The following is a 24,455-nucleotide window of genomic DNA, read 5'->3' on the forward strand; positions in this document are numbered from 1 at the left end:
GGCGCACCCTCGCCCGGCTTGGCTGAGGCTGGTGAGGCGCACCCTCGCCCGGCTTGGCTGAGGCTCTAATGTATCGCACCTGGCATACCATGGCCTTTCAATGTGCCTCACCTGTCTTTCCCTCTGCTCTCCGTCAGGGCACAAGTGAGAAGGATCGTCCATGTGAGACCTGCGGGAAGAACCTGGCTGACTGTCTCGGTCACTATGGTTACCTGGACCTGGAGCTGCCCTGCTTCCATATCGGCTACTTCAAAGCCACAATCGGGATCCTGCAGGTGAGCTCGCCGCACAGGAAACACCTGAGCTACTGATAAATGAGGGTCTGAACATGGCAGTGCTCTGCAGTGTAGCAGTTTATGAAAGTATTATTGAACAATTTTACATCCTCTCTCACTTTTATAGGTTCTTTAGTAAAGGAAGGGTGAGAGTTGGGTGGAGAGGAAGGGTGAGAGTTGGGTGGAGAGGAAGGGTGAGAGCTGGAGGGCGAGGGAGAGTGGAGTTGGAGCTGGAGGGCGAGGGAGAGCAAGGGTTAGTTGGAGAGTGAGAGTGAGGGTGAAGGTTGGAGTGCAAGGGTGACTGGGAGCAAGGGTTGGATGGAGAGTGAGGGTAAGGAAGGGTGAGAGTTGGGTGGAGAGGAAGGGTGAGAGCTGGAGGGTTATGGAGAGCAAGGGTTAGAGCTGAAGGGTGAGGAAATGTGAAAGTTGGGTGGAGAGGAAGGGTGAAGGTTGGAGTGCGAGGGTTCGATTGGGAGCTGGAGGGTGAGAGGTGGGTGGAGAGGGAGGGTGGGAGCTGGAGGGTGAGGGAGAGCAAGAGTTGGAGCTGGAGGGCGAGGGAATGCGGCAGAGCGGTAGAGAGGGAGAGTGATGGAGACGGCAAGCTAGAGCTTCTCACGTTAGGAAGATCTCAGACGTTTACAAGCACACTACCACAGCACTGCAGGACTGTGTGTGTGTGTGTGTGTGTGTGTGTGTGTGTGTGTGTGTGTGTGTGTGTGTGTGTGTGGGAAAAGGCTGAATGAGTAACTGAACCTCTCCCCGTCTGCATCAGATGATCTGTAAGACGTGTTCTCGGATCATGCTGAATAAGGAGGAGAGGCAGCAGTTCCTGGATTACCTGCGCCGGCCCGGCCTGGCCTACCTGCAGAAACGCGGCCTCAAGAAGAAGATATCCGACAAGTGCAGGAAGAAGAACGTCTGCCTGTACTGCAACGCCTTCAACGGTACACGTGTGATCCAACAGCCAGTAGAATTTACACCCGCTTTCAATCCTGCAGGGATCTTTAATGAAGGGCACCTTCCTCCTCCTCCTCCCCTTTCTTCTGATAGGTCCAGTAAAGAAGTGTGGTTTACTGAAGATCATCCATGAGAAGTATAAGACCACTAAGAAGGTGGTGGACCCCATCGTCTCTGACTTCCTGCAGTCCTTTGACATTGCCATCGAACACAACAAGGAGGTGGAGGCACTGCTGAGCAGGGCACAGGTGAGCGGTTCTGGGCCTACCTGGGTTTACCTGGGTTTACCTGGGTTTACCTGTGGGTTGTATGGACTTAAAGCTGCATACTTGGATAGACCTGGATTCAGTAGGCTTACCCTCTTTACCTGGGCTTATTTGGGTTGACTGGAGTCTGTGCTCACCCGGGTTTTGCCCAGAGTGCATCTAGGGAGAGGGAGAGCGAGGGTTGGATGGAGAGGGAGAGCGAGGGTTGGATGGAGAGGGAGAGTGAGAGCTAGAGGACAAGGGAGAGCGAGGGTTGGATGGAGAGGGAGAGCGAGGGTTGGATGGAGAGGGAGAGTGAGAGCTAGAGGACAAGGGAGAGCGAGGGTTGGATGGAGAGGGAGAGCGAGGGTTGGATGGAGAGGGCGGGCGAGAGCGAGGGTTGGATGGAGAGGGAGAGTGAGAGCTAGAGGGCAAGGGAGAGCGAGGGTTGGATGGAGAGGGAGAGCGAGGGTTGGATGGAGAGGGCGGGCGAGAGCGAGGGTTGGATGGAGAGGGCAGGCGGGAGAGAGCTGGAGGGTGAGGGAGCGAGGGTTGGATGGAGGGTGAGGGAGCGAGGGTTGGATGGAGAGGGCAGGTGGCAGAGAGCTGGAGGGTGAGGGAGCGAGGGTTGGATGGAGGGTGAGGGAGCGAGGGTTGGATGGAGGGTGAGGGAGCGAGGGTTGGATGGAGGGTGAGGGCGAGGGTTGGATGGAGGGTGAGGGCGAGGGAGGGTGAGAGCTGGAGGGCGAGGGTTGGATGGAGAGGGTGAGAGCTGGAGGGCGAGTGTGAGGGTTGGATGGAGAGGGAGGGCGAGAGTTGGCTGGAGAGTGAGGGGGAAAGGTGGAGTGCAAGGGTGAAAGGTGCAGAGCGAGGGTGAGGGGGGCAGAGCGAGGGTTGGGTGGAGAGCGAGGGTTGGACGTTTACTGTAAAATTTAATGCTAAAATATGAAAGATGGAAATTGTTCTGATCTTCGTTCTTCCAGGAGAACCTGAACCCACTGGTGGTTCTGAATCTGTTCCGGAGGATTCCTAATGAAGATGTTCCTCTGCTGCTGATGAACCCTGAGGCGGGTAAACCTGCTGACCTCATTCTGACCCGCCTCCTCGTCCCACCCCTCTGTATCCGCCCATCAGTTGTCAGCGACCTCAAATCGGGCACCAACGAGGACGACCTCACGATGAAGCTCACGGAGATCATCTTCCTCAATGACGTCATTAAGAAGGTCGGCCATCGACTGATTTCCGCGCTTGGTTATAAAAGCAGCAGTCCGTAGTAACGGGATGGGTTTCTGACCCCGGAGTTATTATAAACACTATTTCAACGCGAAATGCTAGGCTAACATTGCTAACAAACACTGGACTGAGGTTGTGTTCACACCAGCACCGATGCAGTGCAACAAAAACATTATAGAGCATTATAGAGCGCCCCCTATGCTTCCTGTAATGTATTACAGTCTGTCAGAATGAGCGTGTGGATCATATGAAACCTTATAGAGCATTATAGAGCGCCCCCTACACTTCCTGTAGTGTATTACAGTCTGTCAGAATGAGCGTGTGGATCATATGAACGTTATAGGGCATTATAGAGCGCCCCCTACGCTTCCTGTAGTGTGTTACAGTCTGTCACAATAAGCGTGTGGATCATATGAACAATATAGAGCATTATAGAGCGCCCCCTACACTTCCTGTAGTGTATTACAGTCTGTCAGAATGAGCGTGTGGATCATATGACCATTATAGAGCATTATAGAGCGCCCCCTACGCTTCCTGTAGTGTATTACAGTCTGTCACAATGAGCGTGTGGATCATATGAACATTATAGAGCATTATAGAGCGCCCCCTACGCTTCCTGTAGTGTATTACAGTCTGTCAGAATAAGCGTGTGGATCATATGATCATTATAGAGCATTATAGAGCGTCCCCTACGCTTCCTGTAGTGTATTACAGTCTGTCAGAATGAGCGTGTGGATCATATGAACATTATAGAGCATTATAGAGCGCCCCCTACGCTTCCTGTAGTGTATTACAGTCTGTCAGAATGAGAGTGTGGATCAGATGAACATTGTAGAGCATTATAGAGCGCCCCCTAAGCTTCCTGTAGTGTATTACAGTCTGTCAGAATGAGCGTGTGGATCATATGAACATTATAGAGCATTATAGAGCGCCTCCTACGCTTCCTGTAGTGTATTACAGTCTGTCAGAACGAGCGTGTGGATCATATAAACATTATAGAGCATTATAGAGCGCCTCCTACGCTTCCTGTAGTGTATTACAGTCTGTCAGAATGAGCATGTGGATCATATGAACATTATAGACATAAGATAATCCTTTATTAGTCCCACAGTGGGGAAATTCTCAGAGCGCCCCCTACGCTTCCTGTAGTGTATTACAGTCTGTCAGAACATCCTTTGATAACCAACTAGGATGCCCTAGCAACCACTAAGCAACACCCTAGAAACCACCTAGGATACCATAGCATCTTGCAACACCTATTACAACTATCTAGTAACCACTTAGCAATGTCATAGCAACCAGATAGCAACGCCATAGCTAGGAGTAGTCCGAAGGCCTCCAGTACTGAAACCGCCGCATCACTGATTCCTCCTCTTTTCTTTCTCGCAGCACCGTATGTCCGGAGCTAAGACTCAGATGATCATGGAGGACTGGGATTTCCTCCAGCTGCAGTGCGCTCTGTACATCAACAGCGAACTGTCCGGTATCCCCCTCAACATGGCCCCTAAGAAGTGGACCCGCGGCTTCGTGCAGAGGCTGAAGGGTAAACAAGGTAAAGGAGCAGATTTTACATGACCCATTAAACCACTTTTCTACAGGGTAACATGATCGCCTGGCTTCCCCAACTTCCTGACTCCTCCCAAAAGTACTGGATGGAGCTCCATCATCCATCATTCCAGAGAGCACAGTTCTTCCACTGCTCCACAGCTCAATGCTGGGGGGCTTTATACCCCTCTACTAGCCCACACCTGGCATTAGGCAGCATGGTGCCAATAGGTTGGTCCTATTCAATTGGCAGTACTTCTCTACAGGGACTAGACAAGCTCTGGGTGTCTGTGTCAGCAATGGGTGCAATTTATTAGAAGGGCTGTCCACAAACTTTTGGACATATAGCGTAGCTAACATTTACTTCAACTTGAGATCATATCTGTGTCTTGTTTACGCATGTGTACACACACACACACACACACACACACACACACAGATCTGTTTGAAGTCTTTGAAGTGACCCGCCCACTAAATGCTGCTCTGACACAAAATAAATCATATTAGACTAAGATCCTGTGTGCTCTTCATCAGGTCGTTTCCGTGGTAACCTATCCGGAAAAAGAGTGGATTTCTCCGGACGAACTGTGATCTCTCCAGACCCGAACCTGAGGATCGACGAGGTGGCTGTACCTGTTCATGTGGCCAAAATTCTCACCTACCCTGAAAAGGTGAGAAGGTGTACGCCTTCTGTAGTGTATTATAGTCTGTCAGAATGAGCGTGTGGATCATATGATCATTATAGAGCATTATAGAGCGCCCCCTACGCTTCCTGTAGTGTATTACAGTCTGTCAGAATGAGCGTGTGGATCATATGAACATTATAGAGCATTATAGAGCGCCCCCTACGCTTCCTGTAGTGTATTACAGTCTGTCAGAATAAGCGTGTGGATCATATGAACATTATAGAGCATTATAGAGCGCCCCCTACGCTTCCTGTAGTGTATTACAGTCTGTCAGAATGAGCGTGTGGATCATATAAACATTATAGAGCATTATAGAGCGCCCCCTACTCTTCCTGTAGTGTATTACAGTCTGTCAGAATGAGCATGTGGATCATATGAACATTATAGAGCATTACAGAGCGCCCCCTATGCTTCCTGTAGTGTATTACAGTCTGTCAGAATGAGCGTGTGGATCATATGAACATTATAGAGCATTACAGAGCGCCCCCTATGCTTCCTGTAGTGTATTACAGTCTGTCAGAATGAGCGTGTGGATCATATGAACATTATAGAGCATTATAGAGCGCCCCCTATGCTTCCTGTAGTGTATTACAGTCTGTCAGAGTGAGCGTGTGGATCATATGATCATTATAGAGCGCCCCCTATGCTTCCTGTAGTGTATTACAGTCTGTCAGAGTGAGCGTGTGGATCATATGAACATTATAGAGCATTATAGAGCGCCCCCTACGCTTCCTGTAGTGTATTACAGTCTGTCAGAATGAGCGTGTGGATCATATGATCATTATAGAGTATTATAGAGCGCCCCCTACACTTCCTGTAGTGTATTACAGTCTGTCAGAATGAGCGTGTGGATCATATGAACATTATAGAGCATTATAGAGCGCCCCCTATGCTTCCTATAGTGTATTACAGTCTGTCAGAGTGAGCGTGTGGATCATATGAGCATTATAGCGCATTATAGAGCGCCCCCTACGCTTCCTGTAGTGTATTACACTCTGTCAGAATGAGCGTGTGGATCATATGAACATTATAGAGCATTATAGAGCGCCCCCTGCACTTCCTGTAGTGTATTACAGTCTGTCAGAATAAGCGTGTGGATCATATGAACATTATAGAGCATTATAGAGCGCCCCCTACGCTTCCTGTAGTGTATTACAGTCTGTCAGAATGAGCGTGTGGATCATATAAACATTATAGAGCATTATAGAGCGCCCCCTACTCTTCCTGTAGTGTATTACAGTCTGTCAGAATGAGCATGTGGATCATATGAACATTATAGAGCATTACAGAGCGCCCCCTATGCTTCCTGTAGTGTATTACAGTCTGTCAGAATGAGCGTGTGGATCATATGAACATTATAGAGCATTACAGAGCGCCCCCTATGCTTCCTGTAGTGTATTACAGTCTGTCAGAATGAGCGTGTGGATCATATGAACATTATAGAGCATTATAGAGCGCCCCCTATGCTTCCTGTAGTGTATTACAGTCTGTCAGAGTGAGCGTGTGGATCATATGATCATTATAGAGCGCCCCCTATGCTTCCTGTAGTGTATTACAGTCTGTCAGAGTGAGCGTGTGGATCATATGAACATTATAGAGCATTATAGAGCGCCCCCTATGCTTCCTGTAGTGTATTACAGTCTGTCAGAATGAGCGTGTGGATCATATGAACATTATAGAGCATTACAGAGCGCCCCCTACGCTTCCTGTAGTGTATTACAGTCTGTCAGAATGAGCGTGTGGATCATATGATCATTATAGAGTATTATAGAGCGCCCCCTACACTTCCTGTAGTGTATTACAGTCTGTCAGAATGAGCGTGTGGATCATATGAACATTATAGAGCATTATAGAGCGCCCCCTATGCTTCCTATAGTGTATTACAGTCTGTCAGAGTGAGCGTGTGGATCATATGAGCATTATAGCGCATTATAGAGCGCCCCCTACGCTTCCTGTAGTGTATTACACTCTGTCAGAATGAGCGTGTGGATCATATGAACATTATAGAGCATTATAGAGCGCCCCCTACGCTTCCTGTAGTGTATTACAGTCTGTCAGAATGAGCGTGTGGATCATATGAACATTATAGAGCATTATAGAGCGCCCCCTGCACTTCCTGTAGTGTATTACAGTCTGTCAGAATGAGCGTGTGGATCATATGAACATTATAGAGCATTATAGAGCGCCCCCTGCACTTCCTGTAGTGTATTACAGTCTGTCAGAATGAGCGTGTGGATCATATGAACATTATAGAGCATTACAGAGCGCCCCCTATGCTTCCTGTAGTGTATTACAGTCTGTCAGAATGAGTTTGTGGATCATATAAACATTATAGAGCATTATAGAGCGCCCCCTACACTTCCTGTAGTGTATTACAGTCTGTCAGAATGAGTTTGTGGATCATATAAACATTATAGAGCATTATAGAGCGCCCCCTACGCTTCCTTTATTGAAAGAGCAGGTTTTTATAAACATATCCTGTAATAAAATCTGTCAAACTTTTTGAAAGTTGTAAAGCTACTTATTGATTGACAGGTTTTCACATTAAGCCCAAATGAATGAATGTATGAATTTTATTAAATTGATAAACTGATGATTGTTTACTCAGTTTTGTTTGTCTTTGGGCTTCTGGCAACAATCCTACATCATCCTGAACCATTCCTGTAGGTGAATAAAGCCAACATCGAGCTGATGAGGAAGCTGGTGAAGAACGGTCCAGATGTTCATCCTGGAGCAAACTTCATCCAGCAGAGACACATGCAGATGAAGAGGTATTTTAGGAGGTTTTTAGAAGGGCTCAGCAATAAAAAGCATTATTAGAACCTATATATATATTTATTATATGTATTTATTTATTTATTTATATATTAATTTTTCTGTTTACGACACCAAACAAACACTCACTGGTTTCATTAGTAAACCAAACTGGCTGATTTTGGTTCTGGTCCAGTAGAGCTGTACAGTACGTTTGTTTGCCGTCAGGTTTCTGAAGTACGGGAACCGGGAGAAGATGGCTCAGGAGCTGAAGCTGGGCGACGTGGTGGAGAGGCACATGATCGACGGAGACATCGTCCTGTTCAACAGACAGCCGTCTCTGCACAAACTCAGCATCATGGCGCACATCGTGAGTCCAAACACGGCCGTAATGTCCAAAAGCTGCTCCTGACCGACTGACTGGACCCAGAACCAGCCAGTAGGACCCCGGGTTCAGGGCTCTGTTCTGAGTTCAGATGAAGGCTGTTGACCAGTTCAGGGGCACTTTATTAGAAACCCCTACTGCCTTGTGCCATCGCTCAATGGCCGTTTTATTGGAAACCCATTAGTGCCTCGTGCTTCCGCTCGCCGGCCGCTTTATTGGAAGCCCCATAGTACCTTGTGCTCCCGCTTGCTGGCCGCTTTATTAGAAACCCCTACCACCTTGTGCTTCCGCTAGCCGGCCGCTTTATTGGAAACCCCTTAGTACCTTGTGCTTCCGCTCGCAGGCCGCTTTATTGGAAACCCCTTAGTACCTTGTGCTTCCGCTAGCCGGCCGCTTTATTGGAAACCCCTTAGTACCTTGTGCTTCCGCTAGCCGGCCGCTTTATTGGAAACCCATTAGTGCCTCGTGCTTCCGCTCGCCGGCCGCTTTATTGGAAACCCCATAGTACCTTGTGCTTCCGTTCGCCGGCCGCTTTATTGGAAACCCCTTAGTACCTTGTGCTTCCGCTCACCAGCCGCTTTGTTGGAAACCCCTTAGTGCCTTGTGCTTCCGCTAGCCGGCCGCTTTATTGGAAACCCCTTAGTACCTTGTGCTTCCGCTCACCAGCCGCTTTGTTGGAAACCCCTTAGTGCCTTGTGCTTCCGCTAGCCGGCCGCTTTATTGGAAACCCCTTAGTACCTTGTGCTTCCGCTCGCCGGCCGCTTTATTGGAAACCCCATAGTACCTTGTGCTTCCGCTCGCCGGCCGCTTTATTGGAAACCCCTTAGTACCTTGTGCTTCCGCTCGCCGGCCGCTTTATTGGAAACCCCATAGTACCTTGTGCTTCCGCTCGCCGGCCGCTTTATTGGAAACCCCTTAGTGCCTTGTGCTTCCGCTCGCCGGCCGCTTTATTGGAAACCCCATAGTACCTTGTGCTTCCGCTCGCGGGCCACTTTATTGGAAACCCCTTAGTGCCTTGTGCTTCCGCTCGCCGGCCGCTTTATTGGAAACCCCATAGTACCTTGTGCTTCCGCTCGCGGGCCACTTTATTGGAAACCCCTTAGTGCCTTGTGCTTCCGCTCGCCGGCCGCTTTATTGGAAACCCCATAGTACCTTGTGCTTCCGCTCGCGGGCCACTTTATTGGAAACCCCATAGTACCTTGTGCTTCCGCTCACCGGCCGCTTTGTTGGAAACCCATTAGTGCCTTGTGCTTCCGCTCGCCGGCCGCTTTATTGGAAACCCCATAGTACCTTGTGCTTCCGCTCGCCGGCCGCTTTATTGGAAACCCCTTAGTACCTTGTGCTTCCGCTCGCCGGCCGCTTTATTATTATTATTTATTTTATTATTTATGAGTTAAAGGATCGAATGTTTACGGGACACACACACAGGTGACTCTGTCCTGCCCTCAGGCTCAGGTCTGTTTCAGGTGTTTTTCTCCTCTTTTAAAATTCTCTTCTCTCCTCAGGCTCGCGTGAAGCCCCACAGGACGTTCCGCTTTAACGAGTGTGTGTGTACGCCGTATAACGCTGACTTTGATGGAGATGAGATGAACCTTCATCTGCCGCAGACGGAGGAGGCCAAGGCCGAGGCGCTCGTCCTTATGGGGGTGAGTGAGATGAGGAGGAGCCGGTGTGGTGGAGGCAGCAGTCTGTAGTATGATGTAGCGCTGCTGTTGTGCTGCTCTGGGCTCGGAGCACTATGGAGCTTTGGTAAAGTGGGCCGGACAGCGCTCACCAGAACTGTGTAACGCTGCGTAACCAGAGTCGTCATATGTTAAAAAAAAAAAAAAAGTTATTTGATTTTTAAAGTTATTTTAATTAATTAAATCATTAATGAATTAAATTCTCTTCCTCAGACTAAGGCAAACCTGGTGACCCCAAGAAACGGAGAGCCTCTGATCGCAGCTATTCAGGATTTTCTGACAGGTGTGTGTCGGTGTTTGAAACCATACTACCTTATGCTTCCGCTCAGTGGCCGCTTTATTGGAAACCCCTCAGTACCTTGTGCTTCCGCTCAGTGGCCGCTTTATTGGAAACCCCTCAGTACCTTGTGCTTCCGCTCAGTGGCCGCTTTATTGGAAACCCCTCAGTACCTTGTGCTTCTGCTCACTGGCCGCTTTATTAGAAACCCCATGTTCTTTTTGGCGGAGTCTGTTCAGCTCTGGACGGGACGTTACAGCACCGCCAGCGTTTGTTCCAGTGCTCTGCTCTTCTGTTGTGTAGATTTGGTGCTGAATCAGCACAACACTGCTCCCATGAATTGGTTACAAACGCCTCAAGCATCAACAAACATCAACAAGCTCTCAGACTCTCATCCTGTAGTTGTTACTGCGAACGTTCTGTGTTCTGCCTGAAGCCTGAGCCTAAAAAAAACTCCCAAGAAATGTTCAGAAGAGTGAAATAAGTCAAACCTCTCCACTTCACTGAGCAGTAGTACGGGACGCTCTGGAGCAGCTGTGAGCACATGTCCCTAAGGTCACTGTACCTAATGCCGAGCATGGGCTAGAGGGGTAGAATGCCCCCAGCACTGGGTGAATGATTTAAGCTCCATCCAGTATCTTTGGGATGAGTTGGAGTGGCAGAACCGGTCATTCAACATCCGTATCCTGATCTTGCTGATGCTCTTGTGTGGCTGAATGCAATCAAATCCTCTTCACAGCAGTTTTCCAAGCTTTCTCAGAAGAAGGTGGTTACTGCAGCAAGAGGAGGGGCAAGCTGCCTACCTGTTATTATAGAATCGATGCTGGAGGACCAGGTGGCCAAATACTTTTGGCCATGTTGAGTTGCCCATGTGAATATTGTGTGTTCAAGTGTGTGTCAGCAGATGGAGCTCTTGCACTCTTTCTGAGAGGTGTGTGTGTGTGCTTGCAGGTGCGTATCTGCTCACTCTGAAGGACACGTTCTTCGACCGAGCGAAGGCCTGCCAGATCGTCGCCTCCATTCTGGTGGGAAAAGATGAAAAAATCAAAGTCACTCTGCCTCACCCAGCTATCATCAAGGTATCCTCTCTCACTCTCTGTTTCACTCACTACCACTGTTAGGGATGCACCGATCCGATACTAGGATCATATATCAGTCCCGATACTACCAAAATTAGCTGGATTGGGTATCGGATAATTAGTCTGATCAATTTACGGAACCCAATTCTCGCACCGCCACCTACAGACATACACAGATCATCGCAAACAGCAGGACTCCTCCTATCTAACCAGCATGGGGCCCTTGCCCTGTCATCAACCATCAGCCAGTAATCCAGCTTGCTCGTCTGCCATGTAAGGAGAACCGAGGGGGGGGTGGGGGTCGCTCCTCTTTAGTCTCATATTTTCAGTCCTGAGCCCAGACAGCACTGTGCCGAGGTCCAGAGTCCACAGTTATTCATTTTAGTGACCAATTAACAGAAATCTCTTTATTATTGTTTGTTTAGTAAAGTTAGTAAATATTGTTTACATCAATCCTGAGGCCTGAAGTCTCTCCCAGATGTTCAGGTATATGGTTTATTAATTCAACAACGATATCTGATCATTGTCGGGTATCGGCCGATATGTAAAGTTCTTGTATCGGTATCTGTATCGTAATGGAAAAGGATGGATCAGTGCATCCCTGACCTCTGTTTACATATTCTCTTTAGCCCCACTTTAAATGAAGCGTCTCTGTGAACAGTGTAACTGCACATCTATGATCCGAGCGACTGCTGGTGTAACTGCTGATGTGCAGATGGGTTACAGTGGTACAGATGTGTTCAGTACAAATACAGATGTGCATCTCAGTATATTCATATGTGGTTACAGACGTGTAATATATAGGAATATTTATATGAACTGCTTAGGTCAAAACTGACCACTGACTTTGTTTATTTGGGTTTATTCTAATGTTATATAGAGTTAATTACAGGTAGACACTCACTGATCACTAACATTGTTTATTTGGGTTTATTTTATAGTTTAATGTTCTATAAATTCAGTGGTCAGTGGGTGTCTACCTGTAATTAACTTGTTGTAACATTAAAATAAACCCAAATAAAGTTAAGAGTTAATTGCAGGTAGACACTCTCACTGACCACTGACTTTCTGTTTATTTGGGTTTATTCTAATGTTATATAGAGTTAATTACAGGTAGACGCTCTCACTGAACACTGACTTTATTTAATTGGGGTTTATTCTAATGTTATATAGAGTTAATTACAGATAGACACTCTCACTACAGTTATTATAGACATTTAATTTTGAGTACGTTCTCATATTTAGCCTATAACAGTTTAGCCCCACCCACTCATAAGGACATTATAGGGTTATAATACAGATGTTTTTACCGTGGTGTGAGTAGATTTCTTATATTTCTCTTGTGTCCGTTAGCCCATGCGTCTGTGGACGGGGAAACAGATCTTCAGTCTCATCCTGAAGCCCAGCAAGAGCTGCCCAGTTAAAGCAAACCTGAGGACCAAAGGAAAGCAGTACTGTGGAAAAGGAGAGGACCTGTGTTCTAATGACTCCTGTGAGTTTAAACACACACACACACACACACACACACAGAGGGTATGCATGTGATGTCACTGCTGTGGGAAAAAAAACAGTCTGGGTGGCAGCATGAACGCCACTGAGAGCTGTCGTGCGATTGGCTGTACAAACAGATCCAGCAGGAATTCAGAGCTTCCTTCTACAGAAGAGCAGAGAAACGAATGGATTTGCTGCAATTCTGGAATCCAGGTACTGAAACATGAGGGAGCTCACTGTTCAGTAAAGTCACGCTCTGAAAACAGGTGGGAAAAACAACAAAGCCCACCGTAGTTGTGAGTTTTAGCGACATGCTAAGTTCAAGTGAAAGGGAAAGCTAGTAAACCTGGATGAGCCAGTCTACTAACTGAGCCTGAGCCTCTCCTAAGACCCGTTCCCTCGACTCTGTGCTCTCAGATCTGAGGCTTCATCCTCTGAACAGGTGGATCTGAGCCTCAGGTAGCTGGACGCTCCTGGCTACACATCGCTGGGGGTTCTTTGGTACTGTGGACGGGTCGCTGTGGAGTCCAGCTGCTTTTAACTAGAGCAGATAGTCGCTGGTTTCAGTCCCGGTTTGGCCGTTTCCCTAATAAACGCTGCAGCAGAGCTGCTAAATGATCGGCCGCTCGGCCCCGAGACTGAAGGGGGCGTCTTCCAGCGGGAACGTGGCGTCACTGCAGACCCTCTATTGAAGGAGGGGTTTACCCTATTTCACATTTCAGTCCCTTTAAGTGCTTACTGGGCAATTTCAATACATTTACCCGCTCCCATTACCATTAACTTCGATTATATGGGTTTACTCTAATGTTATATAGAGTTCATTACAGGTAGACGCTCTCACTGACCGCTGACTTTATGTTTATTTATGTTTATTCTAATGTTATATAGAGTTAATTACAGGTAGACACTCACTGACCACTGACTTTATGTTTATTTGGGTTTATTCTAATGTTATATAGAGTTAATTACAGGTAGACACTCACTGACCACTGACTTTATGTTTATTTGGGTTTATTCTAATGTTATATAGAGTTAATTACAGGTAGACACTCACTGACCACTGACTATGTTTATTTGGGTTTATTCTAATGTTATATAGAGTTAATTACAGGTAGACACTCTCACTGACCACTGACTTTGTTTTTTTGGGTTTATTCTAATGTTATATAGAGTTAATTACAGGTAGACACTCACTGACCACTGACTTTATGTTTATTTGGGTTTATTCTAATGTTATATAGAGTTAATTACAGGTAGACACTCTCACTGACCACTGACTATGTTTATTTGGGTTTATTCTAATGTTATATAGAGTTAATTACAGGTAGATGCTCTCACTGACCACTGACTTTGTTTATTTATGTTTATTCTAATGTTATATAGAGTTAATTACAGGTAGACACTCACTGACCACTGACTTTATGTTTATTTGGGTTTATTCTAATGTTATATAGAGTTAATTACAGGTAGACACTCTCACTGACCACTGACTATGTTTATTTGGGTTTATTCTAATGTTATATAGAGTTAATTACAGGTAGATGCTCTCACTGACCACTGACTTTGTTTATTTATGTTTATTCTAATGTTATATAGAGTTAATTACAGGTAGACACTCACTGACCACTGACTTTATGTTTTTTTGGGTTTATTCTAATGTTATATAGAGTTAATTACAGGTAGACGCTCTCACTGACCACTGACTATGTTTATTTGGGTTTAATTTAATGTTATATAGAGTTAATTACAGGTAGACACTCTCACTGACCGCTGACTTTATGTTTATTTGGGTTTATTCATACTTCATACTGGATATTGATGCTATTTAGAGCCTCACACTGGATATTGATGTGATGTGATATTGTACTAATTGGTTTCAGCTTCTCAGCAGTATTGTCTCCCTCTAGATTCTGAAAGTTTGTTGAACTGCAGTGAAGAGTAACCTGTGTGTCTGTCTGTGTGTCTGTCTGTGTGTCTGTCTGTGTGTCTGTCTGCGTAGTTGTGGTGATCCAGAACAGTGAGCTGCTTTGTGGCAGTATGGATAAAGGGACTCTGGGTTCTGGATCCAAGAATAATATTTTCTACATCCTGCTGAGGGACTGGGGGCAGCTGGAGGCCGCCAACGCCATGAGCCGCCTCGCCAGACTCGCACCTGTTTACCTGTGTACGGTATTTTTATTTATTTTTCTGTGTTCTCTATATTTCAGTATGAATTATTCTAAAATGGTCAAATTGAAAATAATTAATCAGTACATTGTTTCTGATTTGAGTGTTGATAGACACTATATGGACAAAAGTATTGGGACACCTGCGCATTCACACTTTCTTCTGAAATTAAGGATATTTAAAAGGAGTTGATCCTGCTTCTGTTGGAGTAACTGTTTCTACCATCCAGGGAAGAAGACTTTCTACTAGATTTTAAAGGAGCATTGCTGTGAGGATTTGATTGCATTCAGTGACCAGAATATTAGCGAGGTCAGAATGTTGAGGATGATCACCACCCCACCTCATCTTAAAAATACTGGCTGGAGCTCTGCCATCCATCATTCCAGAGAACACAGTTCTTCCACTGCTCCACAACTCAATGCTGGTGGGCTTTTTACCCCTCTAGCCCACGCCTGGCATTATTGGGCAGCATGGTGCCAATAGGGTCATTAGTGTCTATCTGCTCCTATTCTATTGGCAGTACCTCTCTACAGCGACTAGACAAGCTGTGTGTATGCGAAAGTTGCACAACTGTCAGCAGTGGATGCATAGGAAAGTAGCTGAATGCATTTATTAGAGTAAACAGGGTGTCCACAAACTTTTGGTTTATGCATATGAGTATTTTAGACAGTTTTAACTGCATTAAAGCCATGTGAGCATCAAGATGGTATCACCGAGTTATACCAGTGGTCTTCTTTAACTGTTTGCTTAAGTGTGTGTGTTTGTGTCTTTTAGCTAACCGGGGATTCTCTATTGGAATTGGTGATGTCACCCCTGGTCAGGGCCTGCTGAAGGCCAAGCAGGAGCTGCTGGACGCCGGTTATAAGAAATGTGACGAATACATCGAGGCTTTAAACACTGGAAAGCTGCAGCAGCAACCAGGCTGCACTGCTGAGGAAACACTGGAGGTAGTATATGCTCACACACACACAAACAAATGCGCTCACACACTTATTGGTGCTTTAATAAAAGGCAGTACAGTGTAAAGTCCTGTAGTATCACTCTACCGCCTCAGTGCACCTACTTTGGGTAAAGGAAGTAGAGAAGCATGAGTCCCTAATAGAGGGTCTGCAGTGACGCCACGTTCCCGCTGGAAGACGCCCCCTTCGGTCTCTGGGCCGAGCGGCCGATCATTCAGCAGCTCTGCTGCAGCGTTTATTAGGGAAGCGGCCAAACCGGGACTGAAACCAGCGACTATCTGCTCAAGTTAAAAGCAGCTGGACTCCACAGCGACCCGTCCACAGTACCAAAGAACCCCCAGCGATGTGTAGCCAGGAGCGTCCAGCTACCTGAGGCTCAGATCCACCTGTTCAGAGGATGAAGCCTCAGATCTGAGAGCACAGAGTCGAGGGAACGGGTCTTAGGAGAGGCTCAGGCTCAGTTAGTAGACTGGCTCATCCAGGTTTACTAGCTTTCCCTTTCACTTGAACTTAGCATGTCGCTAAACTCACAACTACGGTGGGCTTTGTTGTTTTTCCCACCTGTTTTCAGAGCGTAACAGGGGAGCTCTCCGCCACCTGTGACGTCACGTGCATATGTAACGGTGGTACTTCCTCATACTTCTCAACTCCAGAGACTAAACACACACACACACACACACTTATTCGCCCAATGTGAATCCCAGACAGTGTGAAAGCATTGCACTACATAAAACCTCACTGCATCACTCTGGACTCGTCCATTGCACGGACGATTATTTATTTATTTATAAATAGCTGCTGGAGTATCGAGTATTTTAAACAGTATGCAGGTTTTATTGCACAACCCTACTTCCCACTGCTGCCTCAGTCTCTATCCTATTTATTTACACCTTCTAGTCTGCACTCAGCGTCTTGTCTATATATTATATATTGGTACAGAATTTGCCATATTAAAGGGACTTTTATGTTGAAGCAGTTAGTGCAGGCGGGGCACTCCGAGGCTTAAACAGCAGCGTAGAGTCAGCCTTATTCTCTCTTCTTTGGTCAATTGCTCCTCGAACTGCATTTTAATAAAGTCCATATTAGAGCTGGGCAATTATGGACATTTTTAGATCCCGATATTAGATCCTGAAGACATTATTTACGATATACAGTGTTTAACGCAATATTTCATCACGTAGACAAAATGCAGTGTACAGTGTACTCAAAATATGCTTCACTATTGAATTAAATAAGACCGATTACACTCTTTGTAAGGAAATATGCAGATAACCAGTGCTCTTTAAGAACTGACGATATCCATGATACACTCAAAAGCATATTGTGTACCACAATATCAAAATTGATCACGATACGATAAAATATTGTCATATTGCCCAGCTTTAGGTAATACTGACATTAATTAGAAGCGTTCCCTCTCTTTTCTCTTGGACGCTGATGCGGCCGTCCCGTCCGTCAAGTTTACAGCCTTCATTGTCATTTCAACTACATACAGAGTACCCAGTGAACCCAAACAACCTACCTCATTTTGTCTGTGATATATATATATATATATATATATATATATATATATATATATATATATATATATATATATATATATATATATATATATAAATATTGTGTTAAATATCGTAAAAACAAGTGTCTTCGGGATCTAATATCGTGATCTAAAAATGTCCATAAATGTCCATAATTGCTCTAATATGGACTTTATTAAAATGCAGTTCGAGGAGCAATTGACCAGAGGCTACCTTACACATCGGCGTCCATGAGCAGAGAGAACAAGGCCGACTCTACGCTGCTGTTTTAGCCTCGGAGTGCCCCGCCTGCACTAACTGCTTCAAAATAAAGGTCCCTTTAATATGGCTAATTCTGTACCAATACATATTCATGTACATGAGTCATTTTTTTATCTTGCTGCACGTCCCATCTGTACTGACTAAGCAGTAACACAAAATACTTCCAGACTGAAAGCTAAAATTACTGGTGATTGATTGATTGATTTTGTTTATTTTATTTATTTATTGTTTAAATAATTTTATTTTTTTGCCGATCTGACCTGTGACTCAAAAACAGGAATCCGAACCGATCTGTGGGTTTTCTGATCTGTTACCCTACTGGTCAGTGGTGTAGTGTGATGTGTACTGTACTGTGGGGGTGAGGGGTGTGTAATGAGGCTGTAATGAAGGCTAATGATGGAGCAGAGGTCCTTCCGTCAACGCTAACCTCGCTCACTCGCCACAGGCAGCTGTCAGCGCTGAATCAATGAGTGACGTGAACTGTGTGTGTGTGTGTGTGTGTGTGTGTGTGTGTGTGTGTGTGTGTGTGTGTGTGTAGGCGCTGATCCTGAAGGAGCTGTCAGTGATCAGAGACCATGCCGGCAGTGCTTGTCTGAGGGAGCTGGATAAGAGTAACAGTCCACTGATCATGGCTCTGTGTGGATCTAAAGGTAATCTCTCTCACACACACACACACACACACACACACACACACACACACACAGTGTACTGTACTGCTTCGGCTTTCCTCTCTGCTGCTTCTTACATTAATAAAATAACTACAAAAATAGTGATAACCATAACAATCGCCTCCAGGTTCTGTACAGAACATAAAATCGACAAACCTGACAGTAACACAGCTACACTATATGTCCAAATATTTGTGGACACCCCTTCTAATTAATGCATTGAGCTACTTTAAGTTGCACCCATTGCTGCTGACACAGATGTGCAAATGCACACACACAGCTTGTCTAGTCCCTGTAGAGAAGAAGTACTGCCAATAGAATAGGACTCTCTGGAGCAGATCAACATCATGACCCTATTGGCTCCATGCTGCCTAATGCCAGGTGTGGGCTAGAGGGGTATAAAGACCCCCAGCATTGAGGAGCTGTGGAGCAGTGGAAGAACTGTGTTCTCTGGAATGATGATGGTGGTGGAGCTCCATCCAGTACTTTTGGGTGGGATAAGGTGGGGTAGTGACCATTCAACATTCTGACCTCGCTAATGCTCTTGTTCCTGAGTGCCATCAAATGCTCACAGCGATGTTCATCAAATCTAGTAGAAAGTCTTCTTCTCTGGACAGTAGACACAGTTACTCCAACAGAAGCAGGATCAACCCTGTCTTTTTATTTATTTATTTATTTTTTAAAATGATATATTAAGCTTGATTTTCAGAGGGTGTCCCAATACTTTTGTCCGTATGGTGTATCTAAGAAGATAATACTTTCTTTAAAAGGAGGTTAGAATTATGGATTGTATTCCATGATCATGGGCCAAAAACACTCTTGGTTAGAATGCTAAAGTCACGGAGACAAGAACCAAACTGTGAGGTTCTAGACAATGACTGGGTCAGAACATCTCCAGAACATCAGCAGGCAGGTCTTGTGGGGTGTTCCAGTGGTATGCAGCGGTCAGTACCTACCGAAGGGTGCTACAAGGAAGGAGAACTGGTGAACCGGGACTGGGCCGTAGGCACCAAAGGCTCTTTAGTGCTAATGGAGGCCCCGCCCACCTCACAGCTCGCAGGACTTCTTAAAGGATCTGCTGCTGACGTTAGTCTCCGTGCTTCAGGGACCCCAGCAGGACACCTTCAAAGGGTCTCGTGCTTCTGACGGGACCTCGTCGGTTGAAAGTTTAGATGGTGGCAGAACTTCTTTGGTCCTAATAAAACTCACAAAGACGCCCTGAGTGTCCCAGCCCGAAATCCCTGCGTTACCATGGTAACGGTGTTATCTGCAGGGGCCAGAGTGTATTCTCCTCCTGTTCCCTGTCCAAAAAGCCTGATTGTTTTGGGACTCTGCCTGCTGCATGTCCTCAAACATCTCTCTCTCTCTCTCTCTCTCTCTCTCTCTCTCTCTCTCTCTCTCTCTCTCTCTCTCTCTCGCGCTCTCTTTCACTGTTGTGATCCTTCTTGCGCTGTCTCTTGCAACTCATTCTCTCTCTGTGTCTCTTTGTCTCTCTGCCTCCCTCTCTTTCTGTCTGTCTCTCTCTCTTCTGTCTCTGTCTCTTTGTGTCTCTCTCTCGCTCTGTGTGTCTCTCTCTCGCTCTGTGTGTCTCTCTCTCGCTCTGTGTGTCTCTCTCTCGCTCTGTGTGTCTCTCTCTCGCTCTCTGTGTCTCTCTCTCGCTCTCTGTGTCTCTTTATGTCTCTCTGTCTCTTTATGTCTCTCTGTCTCTTTATGTCTCTGCCTCTCGCTCTCTGTGTCTCTCTTTGTGTGTCTCTCTCTCTGTCTCTCTGTCTCTGTGTCTCTGTGTCTCTCTCTCTCTCTCTCTCTCTCTCTCTCTCTCTCTCTCTCTCTGCAGGTTCCTTCATTAACATTTCTCAGATGATAGCGTGTGTGGGTCAGCAGGCCATCAGCGGTTCTCGTGTTCCGGATGGCTTTGAGAATCGCTCACTGCCGCACTTTGAGAAACACTCCAAGGTAAGTGCGCGGTCTCGAGGCGCAGAGGGACGTGATCTCGCTGCCTGTTTCGTTACCTGGTCATCAACAGTGTTCCTGAGTGCAGGACATGGGCTACAGTGTTTCAGTCTTATTCAGAAAGCCACCAGGCAGTGCTCGGTCCACCGCTGCCTTTATAGAGTTTCAGTATTCCAGTATGTAAATAAGCTCATGCATATTAATCAGTCACTAAACAATGGGATCAATATTGTTGATTAATATTTAAACAATAACTGTGAATTAAGTGTTTTTACTTATCACAGTGGAAGAAAACAACAAAAGCGTCCAGTTAAACCACTGTAAATCTGTCCTTTATGAATCTGACCCCCATGCCAGTGCCCATGGAGTGTCCCCTAAGCATTGTGGCTCCTCCTCCTTCCCCTATACCTTGGAGTGTCATAGTCAACCACCCCCACCCCCATGCCAGAGTACCACCACCACTAATTTGTCATGGAGTCCTCACCCTTCCATCACTTTTCTCCAAACATGAAGTGAACCCCTAACATACCTTGGAGTGCTGTTAATACCCCCCCCCCCCCCCAATAGGGTACAGCAGACAGACCTGGTCTTAAACGCAGGACTTGGTAAACCTTCAGACTCCTGCACCTATCCTCAGCACTTTTCAGACAGGGGCAGGTGTGGCTCAGTGGTTAGAGCTCCAGGCTATTGATGACAGGGTTGTGGGTTCGATACCCGGGCTCGGCAAGCTGCCACAGTTGGGCAGACTAGTCAGATTGGAGTTAAGTTCAGTTAAAGATCAGACACTGTTCCACCGTCCACTAAATCATCTACAAGAGGAACAGCTGACCAACATGACCAGATCAGACCATCCTAGCAAGATCAGCCCAACAACAGAACAGAACCTCAAGATGAGTAAAGAAGAAGTCCCCAACGATCCTTAAATCTCATCAGGGTAGCAGGTAGAACTCACCACAGCTGATCAAAGTCAGAAACAGACTGGGCAATTTAGGTCTTGGTGAGGGGAGTGAGTGTAAGGACGAATTGGATATATTGGAAGACAATGCTGTGTTAATGCTCTGTCTCTGTGTGTGTGTCTGTGTGTGTGTGGTTTCCAGCTTCCTGCGGCAAAGGGTTTTGTAGCGGACAGTTTTTACTCCGGTTTGACCCCCACCGAGTTTTTCTTCCACACCATGGCCGGCAGAGAGGGGCTGGTGGACACAGCCGTCAAAACAGCAGAGACTGGATACATGCAGGTACAATGCACATGTGTGTACACACACACACAAAACACACACACATTCACAGTAGGGTCCTTGACTGCCTATGGACAAAGCCACTGCTTTTTATTGCCTCTCTTTTTAACTGCCCCCCCCTTATGACCCCCCTCCCATGTCTAGGGTACGGTGGGATCAGTAATAAGTTGCAGCCATTGAAGCTTTAGTTAATAAAAAATAAGAAGACACAATTTCCAAAGGTTTGTGGACACCCTTTCTAATGAATGCATGTAGTTGCTTAAAGCTGCATTTATTACGCATAGCTTGTCTGGTCCCACGGCACCATGCTTAATGCCAGGCGTGGGCTAGGGAATGATAGAACGAACGAGTCAGTGTCCCAATACTTTTGTCCATATAGTACAAAACTGCATTTCTCCTTCACTCTTTGTTTCCCTCTCTCTCTCTCTCTCTCTCTCGCGCTCGCGCTCGCGCCCTCGGAAATGCGGCTGCTGTGTAACTCTCAGGAGGAAGAGGGAGCGAGGGGAAAATAACACCACAAATCGTCTAAGCAAACTAGATTAGATAAGAGCAGCACGGATACAATCTCAGCTAATTCTGAGAAACGCGGCACGAACAGCCGAGTAAGCAGCTCTGTAAACAAACGCAGCAGAGACGCCGAAGCGTGGAATAAACTGTTTTCCGAGCCTGCTTCCGCTGACCACAGCTTTACTGGGTGGAGGGGGGTTAATCGGGACGTCCCCAGGTCAAACCGTACCTTTGCCAGAAATCAGCCTCCACTGACCACAGCTTGACCGCTGGCCACTAACCAAAGTCTTGCCTTATAGGTGTGTCAGTGTGTGTGTGTGTGTCAGTGTGTGTGTCAGTGTGTGTGAGAGAGAGAGAGAACCTGCTTCCACTGACCACAGCTTAATGTCCACCATGTCGCCATTCCACCTTAAATAGAGCCGCAGTTCCAGTGTGTACATGTCAACAGCAGGACGGAACTGCTACAGGATTTAAGGTGGAATGTAAACCTTGGTTCGCTTGGTCCTGATCGAGACCTTGCTCCAAGTAAAGTAAATTAGATTAGATTTTAGTCTGATTTTGGGAACTGGTACCTGTTTACTGCTGTGGATTAGCATTAGCTTACCTAAATTGTGGGTCTGTATGACTGTTATTATAGAAACGCTCAGATCGGGTCAGTATCGGCCGAGAATCAGCATTGAGAGACTCAGATCAGATCGTGGGTGGAGAGGGGTTAATCGGGACGTCCCCAGGTCAAACCGTACCTTAGCCAGAAATCGGCCTCCACTGACCACAGCTTAGAAAATGTAGGGTTAGAAGTCTTGCCTTATAGGTGTGTGTGTGTGTCCCTGTACAGAGGCGTCTGGTGAAGTCTTTAGAGGACCTGTGCTCTCAGTACGACCTCACCGTCCGCAGCTCCACCGGAGATATCATCCAGTTCATCTACGGCGGGGACGGCCTGGACCCCGCAGCCATGGAGGGCAAAGACGAACCGCTGGAGTTCAAGAGAGTGCTGGACAACATCAGAGTATGCACACATCCACGTTCTGATTGCCTGTCTATCTATATACACTACCAGTCAAAAGTTTTACAGCACCCCAATTGTTCCCATTTCTATTGACGGTAAAGCTCTTCAGGTCCAGTGCCTTTACCTGTATAACAGCAGTGCTGGGCACACAGTGTTCCTGCACTCTCTACTGTAGTACTTAGACAGCACTGCTCTCATAATGACTAGGAAAAGACCCTGAACCCAGATCGAGCTCTCTAACAGTGCAGCTCTGTCCTGTAGAGAAACTCCGGATAAAGCCAGAGTGTGAGAAGGACCGTCTGCTACACCCTCGGATATCTCTGGGATGCTGAAGGAAACTGAAGAGGTCTGGGACAGGACGTTTCTGAGAGTCATTAAAATGTTGGCGCAGTTGAATAAGTAGGGTTCAGTACATGGCAGTGGCAAACCGTGAACCCTTAAACACTTGTCCAGCAGAACCGAGACCGAGCTGGAAAACAGGCCAGTTCAACCCCCTCCTTTAGAGAGGAGTGCGCACTTTAGAGGGTGCTGAAGGTGACTCTAGTCCCTGGAACTGGCAGACTGGAGTTCTGCTTATGCTCGCGGTTCTCAGTCTGAGAATGAGTTTGGCCTTTTTTCTTTTTCTGGCTGCTTTCCTGAACCCAGATTAAGTCTAATCTTCAGTCTGAGGATGTGTTTAATAGTTATTGAAGAGAGCTTGCACTCAAAATGCTAATATAGCTGCTAATGGAGGCTAGATGGTGCAGTAATGCCACGATGGGGAATCAGGACTGAGATGTTTGATTACACTCTGTGAACTTCCCACTGATAAAACTAAATTTGGGGGGATTTTATTTATTTATTTATTATTATTATTATTATTTTTTACTTATTATTATTGTATATTTGTATTATTTTTTTCAATATATATTTGTATTTATTATTATTTTATTATTTATTTATTTTTTGTGTGTGTGGGGGGGGACAGGGTGTAGTAGAGTTATACTGCCTACCTTTGCTCCTCCCCACTACCTTTTTGGCCTTTTCCCCACTAAGATGAAGTTTCTTATGAGTAGAATAGCTTTAAAAGTCTAAATATGAACTTTATATATATATAATTTTTATTATTATATATTTTCACATGTAGAACCCAGACTAAAAACATCAGTAGCTGCAGATTCTTATAATCTACTGTTCAGATCCTCTCTTTACTAAATACAGTGATTTCTACTCAACATCTGCTGCTCTTCATCTAATGAACCCTTCAGTCTAATTACACTGTTAGTAATGAACCCTGCAGCTGATTAGTGTTTATTAAGCAGTAATAACAGTCTCCTCCATGTGCTTAGAAGAGCAATACGATAAAATATCATCATATTGCCCAGCTCTAGTCTAGTCCATCCCAACATTTTTAACATCAGCATTTTAATAGAACATTCTCCTCATTATGACTTTTAGAGAAATGGGGTTTTGGGGGGGGGGGTAGTGCACTATAGACCCCTGTGTCGTGGCCTTAGCTTTCGGCCTTTGTTTTCCTTCCATTACTTTTCAGTACCTCCAGTACTTTTACACTT

General features: G+C 46.1%; 1 protein-coding gene across 1 annotated transcript in view; it reads left to right on the top strand.

Moving 5' to 3' along the window:
* The window catches only part of polr3a (polymerase (RNA) III (DNA directed) polypeptide A), a 50,239-nt gene that overhangs the window by 2,233 nt on the left and 23,551 nt on the right, over nucleotides 1–24,455 (top strand). Inside the window, exons 3-20 of the mRNA XM_072667610.1 lie at nucleotides 138–275; nucleotides 1,048–1,219; nucleotides 1,326–1,480; nucleotides 2,461–2,700; nucleotides 4,100–4,262; nucleotides 4,790–4,926; nucleotides 7,609–7,712; nucleotides 7,924–8,065; nucleotides 9,586–9,726; nucleotides 9,976–10,045; nucleotides 10,991–11,118; nucleotides 12,472–12,610; nucleotides 14,609–14,773; nucleotides 15,550–15,722; nucleotides 18,075–18,186; nucleotides 20,039–20,157; nucleotides 21,252–21,389; nucleotides 22,732–22,902. Coding sequence (XP_072523711.1) covers nucleotides 138–275; nucleotides 1,048–1,219; nucleotides 1,326–1,480; nucleotides 2,461–2,700; nucleotides 4,100–4,262; nucleotides 4,790–4,926; nucleotides 7,609–7,712; nucleotides 7,924–8,065; nucleotides 9,586–9,726; nucleotides 9,976–10,045; nucleotides 10,991–11,118; nucleotides 12,472–12,610; nucleotides 14,609–14,773; nucleotides 15,550–15,722; nucleotides 18,075–18,186; nucleotides 20,039–20,157; nucleotides 21,252–21,389; nucleotides 22,732–22,902 — 2,607 coding nt within the window. The remainder of the gene's footprint in view (nucleotides 1–137; nucleotides 276–1,047; nucleotides 1,220–1,325; nucleotides 1,481–2,460; nucleotides 2,701–4,099; nucleotides 4,263–4,789; nucleotides 4,927–7,608; nucleotides 7,713–7,923; nucleotides 8,066–9,585; nucleotides 9,727–9,975; nucleotides 10,046–10,990; nucleotides 11,119–12,471; nucleotides 12,611–14,608; nucleotides 14,774–15,549; nucleotides 15,723–18,074; nucleotides 18,187–20,038; nucleotides 20,158–21,251; nucleotides 21,390–22,731; nucleotides 22,903–24,455) is intronic.

This window comes from Salminus brasiliensis, chromosome 22 (assembly GCF_030463535.1).
Source record: "Salminus brasiliensis chromosome 22, fSalBra1.hap2, whole genome shotgun sequence".
NCBI classification, from domain to species: Eukaryota; Metazoa; Chordata; class Actinopteri; order Characiformes; family Bryconidae; genus Salminus; species Salminus brasiliensis.